Source organism: Chiloscyllium punctatum, chromosome X (assembly GCF_047496795.1).
Source record: "Chiloscyllium punctatum isolate Juve2018m chromosome X, sChiPun1.3, whole genome shotgun sequence".
NCBI classification, from domain to species: Eukaryota; Metazoa; Chordata; class Chondrichthyes; order Orectolobiformes; family Hemiscylliidae; genus Chiloscyllium; species Chiloscyllium punctatum.
In genome coordinates, this window is record NC_092791.1 from 22,519,466 (window position 1) to 22,542,821 (window position 23,356).

The window sequence follows — 23,356 nt, forward strand, 5'->3', positions numbered from 1 at the left end:
TACAATAACCAGCTATGGAAGATAAGAATGATATAGGTTTGTGCTTTAAACGTAATATTGTGTAGTTTGGCTGAAGCCATTCTATCTGCTTAAAACAAATTCAAGAAGATTGATACATCACCCTCTTCCCAATTACACAATTAGAAGGCAATGAACTCTATTCTCTGGCTATTAGTTCAGGAACAGATTCACAATCTACCTGTTTAGGCTCACTTGTAAAAATAAAGGAGGATAATTTAAAATGCTGAAGGCAACAAAGTGACAAACTGTGAATCAACAAGATCAACCTCCAATTCATTTTCCAGCAGATCAAAGTTCACATTTGTATTTTCACTAATTAATTTGTTCTAATAGTACATGAATTAGCACTTTGTGCCCGGTTGACCACATTGCAGTCAGCTTGTGCAGGAAATAGAAGATAATTAGCCATGGTCCAAGAGAACCAGAGGCATCTCTCTCTGTTAGAAAGAAACAAGTGGTGATTTACTTTGAGGGGTACCACATCACATCAGCATGGGACAAGAAGGCAGTCCTTCATGAACTATCAAAGCTTGGAAAAGGATTGAACCTGCACCATTAGCATCATTCTGCATCAAAGTCTAGCCACCTGACCTAACCAATATTCACAGGAGCATATACATCTGGAAAAAGAGTAGCATGTCATAGTACAACATTCCACCAATTTATTACCAATCAGCCTTTTACATGACTTTACACATTAAACTAATTTTAGAAAGATGCATGTAATTAATAATAAAGCCTTATGAAATACTGGTTAAGTAGATTATGGTATACTTGATTTAGTGCTCTCTTTCACAAATACTGAGGAGAGAGAGAGAGAAAAATAAATTATTTTATATACTTACTCATTTTCTTTGTTTGCCATCTCATTCTGGTCAAGCTTCAGCGTTGCAATGCCAGAACCCAAGTCTCTGCACTCTTGGTGAACTGTTGGCCTACAGCCTTGGGTCTGGATAGGTTTTGATTCAACTACACTCTGACCTGTAGCTACGATTGCATTATTGGCACCGACTAGATAACTTCCCTCAGATTCAGCCAACTCTTTCTTGGTTATTGCAGATGATGTCACTCGCATATTATGATCTGTGCTCACAGGCTGAGTTGATTTGGCTCCCCTGGATGTTGCGAAGGTAAATGGAATCGGCTGAGTGCAGGCCTTTTTGGCAGTTGTTTGTTTCTAAAATAATAAATCAAGTATAATAATATCCAATAAATTATCAACTGCCTTTGGAATAAAACCATTCAAATTAAAACATGACAATTCAGTGAATTCAGCCTGTCAATTTAGACACATATTAAGCAATCAAAAGAAGAAATTAAATGCAGGGAATTTTCCATTATAGTATTTGCTGCAGATTCTCAGTCTAGAATACAAATACGTAACTTGGACTGTAACAGAGCTAACTCAAGAAAACCTTTTGAATGCTAGAGAAAGACATCTCGTTTTAAAGGTTCTAAATTGTGGTGCACAAAATGCAAGGTAATGAAGTCTTTTTACAAGGTTTTATTTAAGCACCATTTTTCTGAAAGAAGAAAACTGTTGCTGATGCTTTTTGTTTGAAATTTGGCATTCTTCTATTTGTCCAGATGAGTCCAAGGGAATTATAATATCTGTATTTAAGGAGAAGAGTGAGCTGATTGGGTGGCAAGTTGACTCTTACTGGCTGAGACATTGTATGGAGAAAAGCCACAGGGGACTATAGGTTCCCCACGCTCCTGGGTAATTCTAAAATGTGCAAGCCTTGAAGATATTCTTTATGTTTGTAGAGAATGAGTTCCTGCATACAAATATATGTCACTTCTACCAGACACAAGTATATACATTATGAACAGAATTGATCCTCTTGAAATGGTTGCTGGAGTAGCTTTTTTTAAGCATTCTCAGGATTGTTCAGTTAGTGTTGCCCAATCATATCTAATCAATAGATGTTTTGTTTTGGGTCTTGCAAGCCTGGGCTGATTGAGTACAAAGTTTTACACCTTGTTGAATTACCAGGGAATTTGGGGAGTTTATAGTCCCTTGTTGCCTTCTCCTTGACAAAACGTCAGCCAACCAAAGTTGACTTACTAACTAATCATCAACCTTTTCCCCTATAGTATAAATTGTTGTGGTCATTTGAAATTGGCAATTTTATGTTTATCGCTATGAATGCAAGGCAAAACCTGAGGCAATAAATCTCGCTGAACAGAGAGAGACATAAGTTGTAAACTACCATTTTTATAAATTATCCATCGGTATTAATTTCAACCTAGTGAGTCAGAAGAGTGAACACAAGACAGCTCCATGTCACCTTAATCATTGTAAAACACATTTCAGGTAATTTTAAAATCTTGCAAAGTATGGGGCACGGCAGTAAACAAAACAGAGGTCCTAAATGTCATATTTTGTCAACTTTGCTAGGACAGTGATGGGAGTGCTAAATTGCATCTCCATGTCTGAAGGAGGTAGGGCGGAAGAGACATAATACTTGTGGTCCTGCTGGAAAACATGCATGCAGACATCAAGTCAAGGATAGGATTAGCTATGATTGTTTGAACACATAGAAGGAAAAACAATGTCCTACGCATGCTTAAATTAACACTTAAATGACTCCCCCATTAAGTGATCAGAAGGACACTGGCAGTCATGGAACCTCTAACTATTGTAAACTAACACCTTGTGGATAGAATTGGGAAAAAGGAAGCATGATCCAAGTCTCAGGTGTGACCAATACACCAAATGTTTATACCAAACTCTCTCCTAAACAGAAGAAGCAATTATTCTAGGAGGGAGATTAAATTCTATAGGTGGTCTTGTTGATGACTGAAGCCCTTTACAGTTTGCAATTATGCATGATCAAAATTCACTCACACTGCTTCCACATAATAATAACCAGCTAGGAAAGTGCAAAACAGTCGCCAAACATGTAGAAAATTTGTACTTTAACAGTTTTACTTTGAACTAATAACATTATATAATGTTCAATAAATTGATGGGGGCTTTGTAAAATCTTGTATTTTGATATCTATTTGAAATATTAATACCACATTGCACTGGATTATCAGCCAAGATTTATGTGCTGAAAACCTGGAGAGGAACTTGAACCTGAAACCTTGCGATTTACAGGCAGGTGCTACCAGTTGAGCCACAGCTGACACAGACTTCTATTCATCTCTGACCCAGCTTGACTTAGAGATGAAAATCCACCTCAACTTGGAAGGGAGCTGCAGGCAATGTGCACCTAGCTCCTGCTCGATATGAACCAGAGCATAAAAGGTTTAGCAGGTGGCAGCATCTCATTAAACAGTCACAGCTGGAAGATGACTAACATGTGAAATCCAGTGTACAAAAACATTTCATTTTCCATCTGGCTGAGGAGTGGTCAATCACAGCACACCAAAATCAAAGTGGAATTGAAATGATTATTCCCACCACTAATAGCCCTCACTGTGTACCACAAAATAAAAATCATGTACCGGCAAAGCATATACAGAATACATTTTTTCAAATAAGCTGTGAAATAGACTTTGCTCGTTTGGTTACAATGATCATTTGCAGAACAGCCGGTCAAAGACAAGCTTGTTGAATGGTTAAAATCATGCTTTTCATGCTTCTTTGAGGTAGTGTTCTTGACTTTGGGGGTCGACACCAAAACTAGACTGGCTGATGTATATACCTTGATTCTCACACAGTACAAGTAACATTTGCATTATACAAATGCTCGGCAATGGCCATCTCCAATAAGAGATAATCTAACTACTGCCCTATGACATTCAATGGCATTACCATTACTGAATCTCCCACTTTCAACATTTTGGATGTTACCAATTGGATTTACCATACAAATACAGTGGCTACAAGAGCAAGTCAGAGGCTAGGAACACTGCAGTGAGTACCTCCCCTCCTGACTCCCCAAAGCCTCCACCATCTACAAGGCACAAGTCAGGAGTGTGATGGAATACTCCCCACTCACCTGGATGAGTGTAGCTCCAATAACATTCAAGAAGCTTGACACCATCCAGGACAAAGCAGCCCGCTTGACGGGCACCACATTGACAAGCATCCACTCCCTACACTACCAACACTCAGTAGTAGTGTGTACTATCTACAAGATGCACTGCAGAAATTCACCAAAGAACTTTGGACAGCACCTTTCAAACCCACAATCACTTCCATTTGGAAGGACACGGGCAGCAGATACATGGGCAACAGAACCACCTGTAACTTGGAATCGCCATCCTGACTTGGAGATATATCGCTGTTCCTTCACTATCACTGGGTCATATTCCTGGAATTCCCTCCCTAAGGACATTGTGGGACTGCAGCTGTTCAAGAAGACAGCCCACCACCACCTTCTCAAGGACAACTAGAGATGGGTAATAAATTCCAGCCCAGGCAGTGATGCTGACAGCCCACGAGAGAATTTTAAAAAACTTACGTTGACAGATGCTTTTAGCAAACATGGCTCTTACCAGGAGAACCAAGTCAAAAGATGATCTCATTTGTATACAAAATGGACAGATTGGAGCACTTGAAGGAACAGGTAATATAAATAAATTGTTCAATCTTTCCTACTACATAACAGCGTCACCAGAGCCCCTCAGTGAAAGATTGATTGCCAAAATTCAATAATCCTTTTAAAATTAAATGTCTTGGGTTTAGGAGATGAACATTTGAACTTTCCTCATGGGTATAATTGGGACCTAAAGTGTAATTTATTAAAACGTTCCTTTTCCTTTGCATACACCTACCCTACCAAATGCTAATTTCCTTGAAGACTTTTCAGGTCACCAACCATTCATCTCTTTTTGAGAAAAGAATCCAAGCCTGTACAGAAACATGTCCCACTTCTGGGGATCTCCCTATTTAAAAAAAACTTCCCCAATATTACATTAAAGATCAGCCAGCTCTTGAATGCATAGCAATGTTATGTGTGTTCGATAATACCCTTACCTTCAGAAATTTTTTATCCCACTGTTGATGTAACTTTTTGAAGTCTGGAACAGATTTCACTTTTAACTTTTTCACCGGTATAGGTAGCCTACTACCATACACAGCAGCTCCTTTCTCTGGCCTCACTGGTCTTGGACAGTTTTCTTTGTTGGCCACAGTTGGCTTCACAGGCCGAGCCTTTTGATTGAGACACTCATTTCTGCCAAAAGATCAGACCGTTATTTTCAGCACCAAGTTCTGTCGTGCATTACACTGCACACTCCATCAAAACAAAATGATGGTAGATTACTTTTCTATTAGGTAACAGCGTACTGAAAATGATCATCAAGTATGGGTACCTATAACATTCATGGAGGTTTCATCAAGTACTTAACAATTGGAGTGGTATTGCACACGTTTTGCCTGCAAAGTCAACATGGGATCCAGGTCTCTTAAGCATTAACTTTATAGATTCCTCCCTTGCCACCAGATTGGTCAAGATCACAGCATGAATATGCAGTTACCATTAGAGATAGTCAGCATGGCTTTGTGAGGGGCAGGTCATGCCTCACAAACCTTATTGAATTCTTTGAGGATGTGACAAAACACATTGATGAAAGTAGAGCAGTAGATGTGATGTACATGGATTTTAGCAAGGTGTTTGATGAGGTTCGCCATGGTAGGCTCATTCAGAAATCAAAGAGGCACGGGATATGGGGAAATCTGGCTGCCTGGATACAGAATTGGCTGGCTCATAGAAGACAGAGGATGGTGGTAGATGGAAACTACTTGGCCTGGAGCTCGGTGACCAGTGGTGTTCTGCAGGGATCTGATATGGTGCCTCTGCTCTTTGTGATTTTTATAAATAACTTGGATGAGGAAGTGGAAAGGTGGGTTAGTAAGTTTGCCGATGACACAAAGGTTGGTGGAGTTGTGGATGATGTGAAGGGCTGTGACAGGATGCAGAACTAGGCTGACACCTGGCAGATGGAGTTCAACCTGGAAAAGTGTGAAGTCAGTCACTTTGGAAGGTTGAATTTGAATGTAGAATATGTTATGAAGATGTGGGAGTACTGTACCTTTAAGAGAGTTAAAAGCAACAGAACTACCTGACAGAACCAAGTGTTCTGAAAAGAAATATAATGTAACATTTGGTCAAACAACTCGATTAGCTGGTTGCCTGGAAACAACAAAACAGATTTGAATTAGGTCAGTTTAAATTAAAAGTTCAAATCTTAAAAGCCAATGACACAATTCGATGCTTTGGGAGTACAAGACTGGGGAAAGCTGAGAGGAGATCTGCCAAGCCCAGCATGTAAAGACTGCCCGAAAAATAGCTCTCTTAAAAAGTACCTTTAATCGATCAGTAACCTATGAAGCAGAAATCCCTAAGAAAAGAACACCGGAATTCAGAAAAAAAACCTAAAGATGCCTGGTTTTGAGATAAAAAGTTTTGTTTTGTAAATCATAATCAGGAGTTTTATCGGATTAGTATTATAGAAGGGAAGGTAACAAATAGGTTAAAGTAAGGAATTGTAAATAGTTGTTAGTTAATTATTCTCTGTTATAACTTAAGAAATCAAGTTGTTAATTTTTACTTTAACTGGTTCTTGGCTTCTCGAATTTTCAGATTACTGCACAGGATAAGTCTTTTCTGTGTTGCTGGTTTCAAATTAAGCAGGGGAGTTTACTCTGTGTCGTAACAAATACAGGGTTAAAGACAGGATTCTTGACAGTGTGGAGGAAGCGAGGGATCTTAGGGTCCATGCCCATAGATCCCTCAAAGTTGCCACCCAAGGTGATAGGGTTGTTAAGAAGGCATATGGTGTGTTGGCTTTCATTAGCAGGGGATTTGAGTTGAAGAGCTGCGAGGTTATGCTGCAGCTCTAAAAAACCCTGGTTAGATCACACTTGGAATACTGTGTTCAGTTCTGGTCACCTCATTATAGGAAAGATGTGGAAACTTTAGAGAGGGTGCAGAGGAGACTTACAAGGATGCTGCCTGGACTGGAGGGCATGTCTCATGAAGAAAGGTTGAGGGAGCTAGGGCTTTTCTCATTGGAGCAATGAAGGATGAGAGGTGACTTGATAGAGGTGTACAAGATGTTGAGAGGCATAGATAGAGTGGATAGCCAGAGACTTTTTCCCCATGGTGCAAATCACTATCACGAAAGGGCATAATTTTAAGGTAATTGAGGAAGGTTTAGGGGAGATGTCAGAGGTCAGTTCTTTACACAGAGTGATGGGTGCGTGGAATGCTCTGCCAGCAGTGGTAGCAGAGTCAAATACATTGGGGGCATTTAAATGACTCTTGAATAGGCACATTGAAAGATAGTACAAGGAAGTTAGTCTGACCTTAGAGTAGGATAAAAGGCCGGCACAATATCAAGGGCTGAAGGGCCTGTACTGTTCTATGTAAAACACCAAGCCACACTGTACCAAATACATAAATCCTCTCTCAGACCATGGTCTGTTTCCAGTAAATGATGTGCTTAATCCCAAGGTGTCGCCACTTAGCTTGCAACATCCATTTGTCTATTTTCTTGCTTGCAGTACCCTTTTCTAATATCAGGTTAGAAATTAAACAGAAATACTGGCAAATAGCAACAGAGTGATCATTTCTCAGCAGAATGCTGACAGTGAGTCAGTGGTAGGCTTTGAGGTTTGAAACTCAAGAGTGCAGTAAAGAGTTATATGACTAACTGACAGGGGAAAGCGTAACATTCATTGTTTTGTATGATAAGACAAACACTGTAGACTTAACAGAACTTAATAACCAGTGTTTTGCATGCTAACTTGCTGTGAATTGCTGTTTACTGCTCTGAAAACAGTTGAATTAATGATTTGTTATTCCATAAGGCCATAAGACATAGGAGCAGAAATTAGGCCATTCAGCCCATTGTATCTGCTCCATTCAATCATGGCTGATAAGTTTCTCAAGTTTTGTCATTCTGCCACTTTCTCCCTCTAACCCTTGATACTCAAGAACCTATCTATCTCAGTCTTAAATATACACAATGAGCTGGTCTCCACAGCCTTCTGTGCCAATGATTTCCATTAATTCACCACTCTCTGGCTGAAGAAGTTTCTCCTTCTCTCCATTCTAAAAGGTCTTCCCTTTACTCTAAGGCTGTGCCCTCAGGTCCTAGTCTCTCCTACAATAGAAACATCTTCCCAACATCTACCCTGAAGGCCATTCAGTATTCTGCATGTTTCAATTAGATCCCGCCCGTCCTTCTAGAATCCATTGAGTATAAATCCAGAGTCCTCAAAACGTTCCTCATACGTTCATCTCATCTCACCAGGTAGTTGACTGATGTGATTCATTACATCATCCAGCCACCATTCCACAATACTTCCCCTCCTTTCTTGATCTTATTAAGCATGCGCATTTCCGATTTCTAAGTTTTGAAGAAAGATACAACCCCAAAATATTGCCTGTTCTGTACACAAATGCTAACTGACCTGCACATTTCCAGTCTTTTCTGTGTAGACATAACCTACAATTTTCCCATCTCACAAAAGCACAAGTACTGCAAATGTTGGAAATTTGAAAAAAAAGAAAATGCTGGAAGTAGGTAAGGCAACATCTTTGGAAAGAAACGGGACATCACTTCTTCAATCTAAGATATTAACTCTTTCTTTCTTCACAGATATTGCCTGACCTGCTGAGTATTTCCAGTACTTTTTGATTTTCATTGTACACTTTAGATTTGCATTCTTTTCAGCGCTCGCCCTCTCTCAGGAAACATCAACAATGTGGGCCTGAAGCCAAGTTTCTGTCTATGCTACTCTCAAATCGACTGTGAAAGGCACATGAGTCTAGATTAGAGTGGTGCTCGAAATGGGCCAGCACCCCAATAGAGATTGCTACAATTACATCAATCAGCACCTCCATGGGTACTTACATTTAAGAACTGAGCCCAACAACATACTATATATTAACGTGTGCATACACCACGATGTATTTGAGTCAGAAATCAAATCAGTGATACAAATGAATACGGTTGATCTGACGGGTGGAATGTTATCCTAACCATGTCTGGTCAGGGACTGTCTCAAGATAGAAACAACAAAAGGCTACCCCGATCGGTCCTACTGGATATACCCACCTGGGAGCAGTCGAACCTGACTCTCCCCTCACGGTAGCGGCAGCCATCATTGGCGAAGCTCGTTTTTTTAAAAATAATCAAGATCTCTACTGTCTGTACAACTTCTCCTGATAACTTTACGTTTTCTGATCGTAGCGTTTAGTTCAGCACCGTCCAGCTAAACCCACAGGTCAAGGCGACTCGCTTCTTCCAAAGTTAAATCTTCCCGTTCAGTTCCTAAAAAGAAATTGAGTACTCGATTGGTCCGTTTCTCCGCCGAATGGTCCAATCAACCACCGTGGAGCAAAAACATCACCGGGGCAACCCGCTCGAGATTGTCAAATTCTCGCGAGATTTCTTTCGAGCTCTTGCCAGCGGCGGAGCGTGAGCGAAACTTGTTGTGTCATGAAGCTTTCCATGACAGGTGGGCATTAGAGAGGCTGGCATGCATTGCGCACACTGGGCATGATTATATTATTTGATTTGCACGTTTTCTTTATGCTTTCATTACAGTCTAGATTGTTGTGTTTGTTTTATTTCATTCACTTATGGGACGTGAACATCGCTGGCTGGTTTGCCAGCATTTATTGTTTTTCTGTAATTGCCTTTGAACTGAATGGCTTGCTAGGCCACTTCAGAGGGCTGTTCAGAGTCAACTGGGGTCTGGAGTCACACGTAGTCCAGGCCAGGTGAAAATGGCAGCTTCCTTTCCTGAATGATATTAGTGAACCAGATGGGTTTTTCTGACAATTGACAATAGATTCATGGTCATTGTTAGATTCTTAATTCCAGTATGCTCATTTAATTTGAATATGTAATAAAGTCATCCCAGTTGACACCAGAATGGAGGAGTCTGTTGCAGGGCAACTGTTTATAGTCACTGGCCCTTGGTCTTTTGGCAGCATTTACTCGATCCATAAGACTGTTAAGGAGAGATAACATCTGCTACCTTACTGGCAATCCAGATGACCAATGTTCATGTACCAGTTCCATGTATTTGTACATTATTGTGAAATTTGCGTTGTCTAACATGAATTAATGGGTCAAGAATTTTGGCAATTGGATAAGACTCTGGATTTGAAGTATACATTTGCAACTATGAATTTTGGCAGTAGTAAAAAGTCTAATAAGCAATGAAGATCAGCCCTTGTTATATTACAACTGGATGCATTCAGGGACAAGCGTACAATTCCTCTGATGTTCCTGATCTCCTTTGTGCCTTTTTTCATCAGACTTTTTCATAGGAGCTAATGTATGGACAAGAATATGTAATTAGGGTAGATTCAATGATATTCTAAGTTTGCTGGGAACAGTTTAATACAAATTTCAGTAATTTTGTAACATTTTTCTCATTGTATGTAATTCATTATTAATGAACAAGACAAGTATGTAAAATTAATTTACTTTTGGTATTAACAATAAAGTGAAAGTGAATGAATAAACACAGGATGTCAGATCACAAAATTTGGATAGAATGGTTTAAGATTCTGGTCTTCCTCAGACTTATTGATGTGTTGATCATTCTGTTTGATGCAATAACTTTGCATGTTTTCACAATTATAGGTTGCCAACCCTCCAGGATTGCCCTGGAGTCTTCAGGAATTAAAGATTGATTTTCCCAGACATTGTCAACCTATGAGAAAAATCAGCGAAACATTGAAAAAAGTGGGTTTATTTTCATTTTTCAACATTTTCAGTTAATTTTATTGGACAAATATACTTTATTCATAAAAAAAATTCTTTATATGCATACACAGTTACTGAAGCATTTCTGTGCAGTCTTTGCACATGAATAACTTTGGAAAGTTGGCATTCCTTGCGGTTGGGAGAAAGAGAGGACTGCAGGTGCTGGAGATCAGAGTCGAGAGTCGACTCATTCCCTGCAGTTGTTTTTTAAAAAAAAAGACATTTCTTCCTTATACAAGATTATATTTGCATACATTTGAGGCACTGAGAAAGTCCGATAACTGAAGGGACCCCCATTCTGCTTTGGCTGAAAGACTTTAGATGATGAGATGGAACAGCATGGTGTTCTTTTAACAAAGGTCACAGTACCTAAATAGTCTAATGATATATCACATTTACATTCATTGTCCGTATTTTCACAGATATCCTTCTGGAGCTCGACTTGTATTATTTTAATGAGAGTGGATGGAACTTTCACTGAATCCAGAGGCAGAGCTCCATAGGTGGTCACTGTTCAAAAAGTGATTTGGACCAAGAAAATTGGCTGCTTGGGAAATAATTTTATAAACTGAGTGAGTAGTATCAAGAGAGAGTTAGACTGAAATGTCCTGACTTTTGGTGTTTATAGTTTGTTAGAAAAAGAGAGAGAGAGAGAGAAAATCTGATTTGGTCAGTGCTGGGTTAAGTTGTATAATTGGTTCTTAGATTATTGTCTGTTGTTGATAAGGTTCATCCAGCTCCATGGAATGCTCCTCCTGCAATGTGTGAAAAATGAGGGGCACTTCTAGTCTCCATGGTGATCATGAGGGAGAACTAGGCATTTGAATACAGAACTGGCTCAAAGGTAGAAGACAGAGGGTGGTGGTAGAGGGTTGTTTTACAGACTGGAGGCCTGTGACCAGTGGAGTGCCACAAGAATCGGTGCTGGGCCCTCTACTTTTTGTCATTTACATAAATGATTTGGATGCGAGCATAAAAGGTGCGGTTAGTAAGTTTGCAGATGACACCGAAATTGGAGGTGCAGTGGACAGCAAAGAGGGTTACCTCAGATTACAACAGGATCTGGACCAGATGGGCCAATGGGCTGAGAAGTGGCAGATGGAGTTTAATTCAGATAAATGCGAGGTACTGCATTTTGGGAAAGCAAATCTTAGCAGGACTTATACACTTCATTGTAAGGTCCTAGGGAGTGTTGCTGAACAAAGAGATCTTGGAGTGCAGGTTCATAGCTCCTTGAAAGTGGAGTCACAAGTAGATAGGATAATGAAGAAGGTATGCTTTCCTTTATTGGTCAGGGTATTGAGTACAGGAGTTGGGAGGTCATGTTGCGGCTGTACAGGACATTGGTTAGGCCACTGTTGGAATGTTGCGTGCAATTCTGGTCTTCTTCCTATCGGAAAGATGTTGTGAAACTTGAAAGGGTTCAGAAAAGATTTACAAGGATGTTGCCAGGGTTGGAGGATCTGAGCTACAGGCAGAGGCTGGACAGGCTGGGGTTGTTTTCCCTGGAGCATCGGATGCTGAGAGGTGACCTTATAGAGGTTTTCAAAATTATGAGGGGCATGGATAGGATAAATAGACACAGCCTTTTCCCTGGGGTTGGGGAGTCCAGAACTAGAGGGCATAGGTTTAGGGTGAGAGGGGAAAGATATAAAAGAGACCTAAGGGGCAACGTTTTCACGCAGAGGATGGAACGTGTATGGAATGAGCTGCCAGAGGATGTGGTGGAGGCTGGTACAATTGGAACATTTAAAAGGCATTTGGATGGGTATATGAATAGGAAGGGTTTGGAGGGATATGGGCCGGGTGCTGGCAGGTAGGACTAGATTAGGTTGGGATATCTGGTCGGCATGGACGGGTTGGACCGAAAGGTCTGTTTCCATGCTGTACATCTCTATGACTCTATGATCGTATGCCACTCGTCTTGCAGCTATTGCCCCAAGCTTTAGTGCATCCCTCAGCACATAGTCCTATTCCTAGGAAGGTGCCAGTCTGCAACATTCAGTCAAGATCAACTCTTTACGCTGGAAGTCCAACAGGTTTGGACAGATGAAACTGCATCTTTCATCAAGTTGATGATCCTCTAGGTGCATTCGATGTTTGTTTCAGTGTGCTTTCCAGGGAACAGAGCATAGAGTCCTGTATCACAGAGCTGCTCAGGGTGAACCTTGACAAAAACCACTGCATCTCTCTCCAGACTTTTTTTGCAAAAAGCACCTTCCAGAAGGAGATGTATGACAGTATCTTCACCAGTTCAGCTGCTTTGAGGGTAGCATGCGGTGACACAGAGAGTGCGGGCAAGATCCAACAGCCAGTGCCTTCTCGCCATCAACCAAGCTATATCTTGGTACTAGTTGGAAAGTTCTGGCATTCGGGCATTCTGCTAAATGACTTTGACAGTCTGCTCAGGGAGCCACATGACAGGATCCAAACTTTCCTTTTCCCGAGGGGCTCAAAGTCACTACATGCTGAGCATTGCCTGATGGACTTGTGGTGAAAGATGTTTTTCTTAACAAATCTCTCCATGCAGGACGAGTGATACAGAACGTTCCAGCTGCTTGGACTATTTCGTAGTGCCAAGGCCACACCCATTCTTCATAATACCAGGGATAGGTAGAACCTCCATACACAGTGACACTTGGTGTTTCTATATCGAGGGTCTATGTATTGCTTGATGCAGCTGTACACAAAGGTGGTCATCAGGGGATGAGGGCAGTGTTGAGTATGTTCTTCCCCCTCCTTACTTAGAGCTTTATACATGGTGTCCCTGCGGACACGGTCCATCTTTGATTTCCAGGTGAAGTGGAATAAACCAGACCTGCACCACGTGCAGCAATATGGACAGTACCTTACACCTGCTAACCAGACTTTTATCCACAATGGACAGGAAGTGGTGCTCCCATAAGCCCAATTTCTGCCTCACCTTGGGAGGAGCATGTCACCAAGTATTTGCACCTGCCCTGGCCCCTCCAAACCATATTTCCAGCACTTTTTTAGTAATCTGTCCTGATGGTGAAGGGAATAATTATAAAAACATTGCAAATGGTTAAACATGCTTTTTCACCAACAGTCAAGAATCATCCAATCTGCTAATGAGGAGTCTGTAATTTTTTCAGATAGCATGGAAAGGCTTTATTATTCACCAACCAATGACTTGAGTATGGGCTTGGTTATCTAGAGGGAGAAGATCATGTGATTAAATGTTTGGGGCTACCTCCACCTAAGCCTTTGGGAAAACTTATTTCCACAAGGGAGAGACAAGTAGAAAGATATGTTAATGAGGTTAAATAAGTGGGATGGGAGGAAGCTCATCTGAAGTATAAACACTGGTAGTTGAGCCAAACAGCCTGTTTCTGTGCTTTTACTTTCTCTGAAAAAATAATTTGTAGTACCACCAGTGATTGATCTCATATTGTCATTGCTGTGTCACAAACCTTGTATTTGTGTCTTCTTTATTCTCTGTTTATATATCTAGTTTAATTTACCTTTGTTCTGCAGATTTAGTTTTTTTTGGACACCTCTCCATAAGTCTGCTGATTTTTCTCTTGAACCTAAAGGTTGTGAAGATTGTACGTAGTAGAGTTTTCCATTAGGGGGCAGTAGAAACCTGTGCAACCATTGCACAGTTTCTCTTATAACCCTTTGAATGTTGAAAAAGAGAAATCTATTTTCATTTTATCAGGCTGATTTTTTGTAACAGTGCTCTACCTAGCCATCTCGCTATTGTTATGATCCCAGCTATCTGTCTTGATAGATCATATTTTGATTTGTTTTGGTTTTAATTAAGTGGTTTCTCACTGAAATATAAGCATGCAATGCTGCACACTTTGGTTTAACAATAAAACAGAAGTTATAGAGAGAAAATCAAATTAATTAAGCTATCTACTTAACACAAATTCTGTCTCTACAGATGCTGCCAGACCTGCTGAGTTTCTCTAATACTTTGTTTCAGATTTTCAGTATCCACAGTTTTGTTTTATTCAAATATTTTTACACAATAAAGGTATAATTCTGTTAATTTCAAAATACTTCCTTATACATTGAAAAGGAAAACAAGAACATTTATATTGCACTCAAAACACCACTCATACAGTACTCGCCTTAGAGTCCCTGTCTCTAACACCTCAGTAAGATTTAAGTCCCTTGTGATTTTAACCTATAGACTGAAACTACAGGTAGCTTCTTCCTGGAGCTATTATATACCTGAGCTTAAACATATTCAGCTTTAAATAACCTCGTTAGGACTTTATCCCAAGACTTCTGGTCTGGGACTAACACTAACTTTTTTTTTGTCTCTCCACATGGAGGCTTCCTGCCTCTATCCCTGATGAAGGGCTTTTGCCCAAAACGTCGATTTTTCCTGCTCCTTGGATGCTGCCTGACCTGCAGTGCTTTTCCAGCACCACTCTGCTCTAAACTCTGGTTTCCAGCACCTGCAGTCCTCACTTTTGCCCTTACTAATTCTTTAAGATAACCTAGTTTCACTATATCCTTCTCAGGAACACCGCAACATCTGCGTATTGAAAAGATCAAAGGAGGGCCACAGTGCAATAACAATGAATTTATGATAAACCTTTGGAATACCTTCAGTAGGCCTCACATGGGGTGTTGTGTCTACTTCTGGGTACATCTCTTTAAGAAGGATGTGAAGGCTTTAGAGAGAATCCAGTAACGATTTACGCAAATAGTTCCAGAGAAGAAGGACTGATAAGACAAGAAAAACTGGGGCTGTTCCCCTTGGAGAAGAGAAGGTTGAGCTTTTCCCTCCTAGGAGTTATTATGAATTGAAAGCAGTGGGACGGAGGAGACCAGAGGCCCGTCTTCTGCACCACACCAATCAAAATTTCACCCAGCTGCATATGACTAATTTGAGTGTTGCAAAAAATCCTGTAATTGCAGAAAAGGCTTTTCTTTCTTAGTAAGCAGTGTCAGAGGTAGCTCTAATAATTCAACCCATGTGGTCAGCATGGTGGCTCAGTGGTTAGCACTGCTGCCCCACAGCACCAGGGTCCCAGGTTTGATTCCAGCCTCTGGCGACTGTCTGTGTGGAGTTTGCATGTTCTCCCCATGTCTGCATGGGTTTCCTCCGGGTGCTCTGGTTTCCTCCCACAGTCCAAAGATGTGCAAGTCAGGTGAATTGGCCATGCTAAATTGCCCATAGTGTTCGGTGCATTAGTCAGAGGGAAATGGGTCTGGGTGGGTATGTCTTTGGAGGGTCGGTGTGGACTTGTTGGGCCGAAGGGCCTGTTTCCACACTGTAGAGAATCTAATCTAATCTAAACTAATATGGAAAGGTAGACAGGCCCCTGGTCTCCTCCACCCCACTGCTTTCAGCTCAGAAGCACCTACTAGTGGATCATCTAACAGACGCACATACATTTTCTGTCAAGGGAAAAGTTGGTTAGGATATTTCACTTTGACCAAGGATAATGTTTTTTTAAATCTGGAGAGTAAGTATAAGGAGATGTAGGCAGACAGGTGTGAAATAAAGGGATTTGAAAATAAGGGCCAATTTAGTTTGTGGAAATAATTCTGATGTAACATTGAAGATAAATCCATGAAATTTTTCTTTTAAGTTTGTACAAATCTAGATAAAGCTAAGTATTAAATTCAAATGTAACAGAAAGCAGCAGAGTGCACATACTTTGTAACAGAGATGATTTATGCAGTGGATTTAAAAAAATATTGACAGTTTGGTAAGAGACTCCTACTTGATGGAGGATTGACTTGTGTGTGACAAGCCTGAACATTGATTTTTTTTTCTGAATAATTCCATAAAGTTATTCCTCAGACACTCGCCTAGCAAGAATGGGGATGAAGAAATGTGAGTCGTCAGTCAAACCTATGCACTTTTTAATAAGATCCCAGGATGGCCTAACACGCAGCCCATGTAAAATAGAATCTATCAATTTATTTCAACAGTAGGTACAGAGAGCACAACTGAAATACAAATGAGGTGCTGTTTTGAAAAGGTAGGGCCTGAATCCGGGATGAGCACAGTCTTTTGATAGCTTCTTGCCTATTCCTCAGACACTGGACGGAAATCATTCTTTTCAGATCCCACTCCTAGCTGCTGTTGCACAGTAAGACATTCATATGTGTTCCTCAAAATGCAACAATATTTAGTACAGGGAACATTTATTGTTTTAGTACAGGTTAGGGAAATGATAGGGACCCAAGGAACGCAATGTGGTGTTGTATATTTATGGTTTCCACCCATTAGACATTTCCCTTGCATGAAAATAGAAATTGTGAGTTTAAAGAGCAAATGTTAACAAAACTCAGGATGAAAACTGGAGCTTCATAATATTGCAGGACTCTTAATGTGGTGATTGCCAATTTTGATTATTAATTTACTTATTATTAAAATTTACTAATTTAGATCACTTCTGTTAAGTTCAATTGTTTATGCAGATAAAGTAGGAAAACCCAGATATTCAATTTAACAAAGTTTACCAGATTCTCTGAATAGAAATGAATGTGGTTCTTTAATAATCATGCTTTGTTCATGCACCACATGGTATGCGTAATTCGTTTGTGTTTGGGGATGGTAAAGAAAGAAGCTAAATGAAAAATCATTCGAGCCCCATCTTTTGGTCAATAATTTAAATTGCAGTACATTCCTTCTAACATCAATTGTAACTTGACAGAAAAAAAATCAATCTCCGAGAAGGAGTCTTCTCGTTAGTCCTTCCCCCTCAACCTTTAAAAATCACTGCATTAAAGTGCTTAACTTCATGACAGAAGGGCAGTTCATTTGCCTAATCAAGGTTGCTCTGTTTTGTTAGCCATAATATCTTTAAGTTTATTTTATGTTTTTAAATTTAAATATACTTAACCAGTATTTAAATATACTGGTTATTCCATGAAAAAGGAAAATGATATGGAGCAGTTACTGACCTCAACAATATGAAAGAGCTGAAAAAACAGAGTTTAAATGGTGAAAAATGTTGAAATATTTAGTCCTAATAATTGCATCTATGGATGTAGATTTACGTCCTATGCACCACAAAGTCATGGTCATATCCTTTAACAAGAGCTCTAAACCATTTTTTAAAAAATGAAGCTATGGCTTCAATGCGGCATAAATGCTTATAAAGCTGTTGAATCAAATGGCCGATTTGCATGCAACATATTGGGCCATCTTTGATTATTATGGTATGCTAATATATGATTTGTGCTCGCTGTTACTGGAAAGATTGTGGCTTATCTGTTAGCGTATGTTGCAGGGAAACCATGGGACATGGAGATGAGAATTTATTTCAGCTACAGTTATTAGAAAGTTTAATTATTTGATGTTCAAGAAGAGTCTTATATGGCAAGATTTATTTTCTGAGAAGCATTGGGGGTGTGGTTAGTGAACTAATTTTTTTCAAACAGTCAAACCAAGACAAGTCAAAGAGAATCACTTAATTCAAACATGCTCTAATGGCCAAAATACTGTTTTTCTGAAGGCTTTAAAATATTGCTGTTTTTAACATTTTGCAAATTTACAGCAACATATGTGATTGGTGATGTGTTAATGCCATTGTGTGCTTTTTCCTTTTGTCAAGTCTGATAGTGTCTCAAGAAGATAATGTCCTATTAAGATTCAGTGTTTTGGTTTGGTAAAATTGCTGCTAGCTCACACTATTGTTTTTCTGTGACTTCCTTCAGTAGCTCTAGTTCTAAAGGGGAACTGTAGTGGGGAGGGGGTGGCTGTGGAAGAGGGAATTGCCTGATACATGAGATTTAAAATAACAACTGATGGTACTTGAGGGTTCTGTACCAATGTGGTTCATCACGTAGGGTTAGAGACATAGAACTACTTTGCATTTACTGTAGGAATGTCCAACCTTTTCGTGCTAGGAATCACATTTCAACCTTTTCTCATTTGTGAACAAATTTCAGAAAGGTAAAGCATCAGAAAAATATCTCGCTATTAATAGTGCATCAAAAATGTATATTTTAATGAAATATTTTCAACTGAGAATACTAACTTTATTAGGTTACTTTCTCATCACAATAATGAATGCTGATTTAGTGAGATATCTGAATTGTAGCTGCTACACCAAGATGTTAGGTGATTCCTAAATGACCTGCAACTGCTAAAAACAATTGTTCTCATTTACTTATTACTGTATTACTTGACATGGCTTTCTGCAAGCAGGTCAGACCAACTCCTCACAAAGACTCAGGAATTCCCTCTTGAAACCTCCTGTCTCTTTTTATACAAACATATGAATTTGAAGCAGAAGTAGGTCATTTGGCCCTTCAGGCCTGCTCCATCATTCAGTAAGCTCATGGATGGTCTGTTTGTATCCTGAATTCCACATTCCCATCTATTTCTGATAACCTTGGTTCCCTTGCCTAACAAGAATCTATCTACCTTCACCTTAAAAAAATTCCTTTGCCTAAATAGGTTATGGAGATAGGGTAGAGCGTTCCAAAGTTAGACAACCCTCTGAAAGTGTTTCCCATTATCTCTGTCCTAGAAGAGCAACGCCTAATCTTAAAACTGTATCCTCTAGATCTGAACTCACCCACAAACATAAAACACTTTTTCCACATTCACCTTGTCAAGACCAGTCAAGACGTTGTAAGCAGCAATCAAGTCATCTCTCAGTTTTCTAAACAATAGTGAAAACAAGCCCAGCCTGTCCCGTCTTTCCTCAAAAGATAATCCATTCATGCAGGTATCAATCTTGTAAGCCACCTCTGTAAACATTATAGTGATGATTCAATCTGCCTTAAATAAGGAGACTAAAACATTATACAATACTCGCGATATGGTCTCTCCAATGACTATATAAATAAGGCATACCATCCTTACTTTTGTGTTCAATTCCACCCATAATAAAGGATAGTGTCCTATTAGCCTCCTTAATTACTTGGTGTACCTGCATAATAACTATTTGTGACTCCTACACTAGAATGCCCAGATCCCTCTGCACCTCTGATTTCTGTAGTCAATCACCATTTAGATAATACTCTGCTTTTATATTTTTCCTTCCAAAATGAACAACTTCACAGTTTCCTACATTATGCACCATCTACCAGAATTTTGCTCAATCACTCAACCTAGCTATGTTGGTGGGCATCCTCACTATGGCATCTTCACAACATACTTTCCTACATACTGTTATGTCATCTGCAAATTTAGCCACCCCAGATGGAATCTTATGGGGATCTGAGTGATGTAGGCTATATCAGGATTTGTAGCAGAATTAGATTAGAAGTCCAGTGATCTCGAGAGCATCTCATTTCATCTTTTGTACACTTACTGAGTGGCAAGGTGAATTTCTTGTTCGGCAGTGGTGAGTTGTCAAATAAGGGGGATTATAGTCTTTTTAATGGCTCAACAAGCCTCATTAATATTCAGCTTTCTTTCTTACCTAAGGTGCCAAGCAATCTAGACATTGAAAAATTTCGACATGGACGTCAGCGCTTGTACTTGGCAACTTCAGCTGACTGCAATGAGCTTTCACGTTGCTCAGCACCAACCAGCATCTCAGGACATGATCCATGGGCACTAGCCACATGCTGCCCACATCTACAGAGGTGTGCCAGCTGCTTGCATGGCAAAACATGAATGTGTAGTCAAACAACTGACCATGTCAGAAACTGGACACAGGCTAACCCTCAGTCCAGTTAAGAGGGAGTGACTATCTGTAAGGAGGCTTCAATATCATCAGTCAGTCTGTGCACAGACCAGGGGCTTGGCTATGGTTAGTCATCAGCTTGGGATGCAACATCAGGGAGTCTGTCCAACTGCATTCTGGAAAGTCATGGAGTCATCAAGTCATTCATCATAGAAACAGACCCTTCGATCCAACCAGCCCATGCTGAACATAATCTCAAACTAAATTAGTCCCACCTGCCTGCTGTTGGTCCATATCCCTCCAAACCTTTCCTATTCATGTATCTATCCAAATGTTTTTTAGAAGTTGTAATTGTGCCCCCATCCACCACTTCCTCAGGAAGTTCTTTCCACATGTGAACCATTTTTATAAAAGCAAATTGCCTCTTGTCTTATAAATCTCTCTCCTCATACTTTAAAAATGTATCCCCTAGTTTTTAAATCCCCCATCCTAGGGAAAAGACACTTCCCATTAACTCTATCTATACCCCTCATGATTTTATAAAGTTCTATAAGGCCACCTCTCAACTTTCTATGCTCCAGTGAAAAAGGTCCCAGCTTAACCAGCATTTCCTTATAACTCAAACCTTCCAGATCTGCAACATCCTGGTAAATCTCTTTTGAACCCTCTCCAACTTAATATTCTTCCTATAACTGGGTGACTAGAACTGGACACAGTATTCCAGGAAAGGCCTAACCAATGTCCTGTACAATCTCAACATGATTTCCCAACTTCTACACTGAAAGGAATTCTGTACTCAATGAGGACTATAGTCCAATAAGCCTAACGTTTGTGGTGGGTAAGTTACTTATCTGAGAGATAAGATAAGACATGCATTTGGAAAAGATTAGGAGGAATCGGCATGGCTTTGTGAATGGGAGATCATGCTTCTCAAATTTGTTAAAATTCTTTGATGAATTAACCAGGAAGGTTGATGATAGGAGGTGAAGATTGAGTATAGAAGTTGGAAAGTTATGTTGCAATTATACAAGATGTTGGTGAGACTGCATTTGGAGTATTGTGTTCAGTTTTGGTCACCTTGTTATAGGAAGGATGTTATTAAACTGGAAAGAGTGCTGAAGGGTTAAGGAATCGAGAACGAGAGGGCATCAGTTTAAGGTTAGAGGGATAAGAATAAAAGGGAACTTGAGCGGCAACATTTTTAACACAGAGGATGTATGCATATGGAATGAGCTGCCAGCGGAAGTGATTCTGGCGGGTACATGAACAACATTTAAAAGGCATTTGGATAAATACATGGATAGGAAAGGGTTTAGAAGGATATGGGCTGAAAATGTGTTGCTGGAAAAGCGCAGCAGGTCAGGCAGCATCCAAGGAGCAGGAGAATCGACGTTTCGGGCATGAGCGATTCTCCTGCTCCTTGGATGCTGCCTGACCTGCTGCGCTTTTCCAGCAACACATTTTCAGCTCTGATCTCCAGCATCTGCAGTCCTCACTTTCTCTTTGAAGGATATGAGCCAAGTGCAGGAAAATGGGGTTAGCGTGGATGGACATTTTGGTCAGCATGAACCAGTTTGGGCCAAAGGGCCTGTCTCCATGCTGACTGATTTTATGACTCTATGACTGAGCAGTGAAGGCAAGCATACTAAAAGCCTTTTTAACCACCTTGTCTACATGTAATGCAAACTTCAAAGAATTATGTACCTGAATCCCTCATTCCCTGATCGGGGACCCCTCTAGGCACTCCTACAGAGTCGAGATAAATCCTATCATCAAAGGAAGTATCTAATAACAACCTTTTACTCCTCTCATTCTTTGTTACTACCACCTCCTTCTCAAATGCCAAGGTGAATGGGATTGCCAATTGCACATATCCCTCTCCAGTCAGGAGGTAGGGGTAGGTCACAATATTCTGCCTCCACAGTACCACCAGAGATCCGCCCGGGGAACCCCGAGTGCTGAGTAGTTCCCTCCTTTGTCTGTCATTCTGAGTTTAACCTTCGCTTCCTCAAGTTTCTAGATCAATTTGTACCCTGTCAGCTTGTACACAATGATTCCCGACCGTGCTTTCAAATCTGTCTTCTCCAAGGGAGGGAGCGTTAGAGATAGGGATGTACAATTCCTATCATTCCATGCAGTCTTATCCTGAGACAGGGCTAGCATACATTCCATGCCCTTCCTGTTTCAGTTCCACCCGAGCGGAAAGGGGACTATGTGGGTAACTGGTCTACCGGAGGCACATACATAGCGATTGCTTTTATTCAGAGTTCTAACAGTGTACTTTACCCATCCAACCCCAGGCATTTACGTCCCCGTATCCAGTTTCTATTTCAATGGTCTGCTTCAAGTCCTTCACCTCTATAATTTTTACCACCTTTGGGTCGTTGGGAGGGGCAAAAGGTTGATTAATCTTACTATCAAGTTGTTTGGCTCGTTTTCCGTTTTCCAGAAACAGCAGCCCGAAAAACACTCCCCAGTGGCTTCCATTACTATCTTTAAATCGTTAGTAAGGAGTCGAGACCCGTTTTTATGGGGAAAAGGAGTCTTCAGAGGAGGTATTTTTAATGGTGAGTTATATCGGGTGGCACTTTCTGTCAGGACAGCCTCTGGCTGGGCGAAAGGGGGCTCTATGGATAGTGATGCCAGGTGGCGGTTTTTGCGAACCACACCTTGTGTCCGGTCGGGTCTTAAGAAGGATTTTGGAGGAAATATACTCCCTCTGATACTTTACATCTGCGCATTTTACTAGGCTGCAAGCATCAACCTCTATTACTTGCGGCTATTCAGACTCTGGGACCATTAATAACAAATATGGGGATGACAGCATCGTTTGACAAAATCCCAATACTAAGAAAGCTAATATGGTAACCCTAAGCATCCTACAATAGTATTGAAGGACCGAGAGATTTAACATGCAATACAATATATAGGTATCAAAAGGAAGCTATCCTGCGTCTGCATAAAAATCAGCTACTTAAAGTCTTTTGAGTCTGAGTTTCAGTGGTTCCTCCATCGATTCGGCTGTCCAGACTTCTTTCTTAACTGGGGATTCCACTGGTCCTTTA

At 40.3% G+C, this 23,356-nt stretch overlaps 2 protein-coding genes across 7 annotated transcripts in view; one reads left to right on the plus strand and one right to left on the minus strand.

The window, feature by feature from the left end:
- LOC140471218 (uncharacterized) overlaps window positions 1-9,279 on the minus strand; it is a 48,745-nt gene extending 39,466 nt beyond the window's left edge. The window contains exons 1-3 of one of the 3 annotated variants that reach the window (XM_072567145.1): window positions 9,046-9,279; window positions 4,955-5,153; window positions 867-1,198 (exon numbers count right to left, since the gene is read on the minus strand). In XM_072567145.1, coding sequence (XP_072423246.1) covers window positions 867-1,198; window positions 4,955-5,153; window positions 9,046-9,095 — 581 coding nt within the window. In that variant the 5' untranslated portion in view covers window positions 9,096-9,279. The remainder of the gene's footprint in view (window positions 1-866; window positions 1,199-4,954; window positions 5,154-9,045) is intronic. The other 2 variants (XM_072567143.1, XM_072567144.1) reach the window with 2 other exon arrangements.
- The window catches only part of LOC140471221 (zinc finger CCCH domain-containing protein 10-like), a 302,904-nt gene that overhangs the window by 143,452 nt on the left and 136,096 nt on the right, over window positions 1-23,356 (plus strand). For 2 of the 4 annotated variants that reach the window (XR_011956897.1, XM_072567154.1), the window contains exons 4-5: window positions 10,588-10,689; window positions 22,741-22,858. Coding sequence is in view for 3 of the 4 variants with exons in the window: in XM_072567154.1 (XP_072423255.1) it covers window positions 10,588-10,689; window positions 22,741-22,858 (220 nt within the window). In the remaining variant the exon portion in view is untranslated. The remainder of the gene's footprint in view (window positions 1-10,587; window positions 10,690-22,740; window positions 22,859-23,356) is intronic. The other 2 variants (XM_072567156.1, XM_072567155.1) reach the window with 1 other exon arrangement.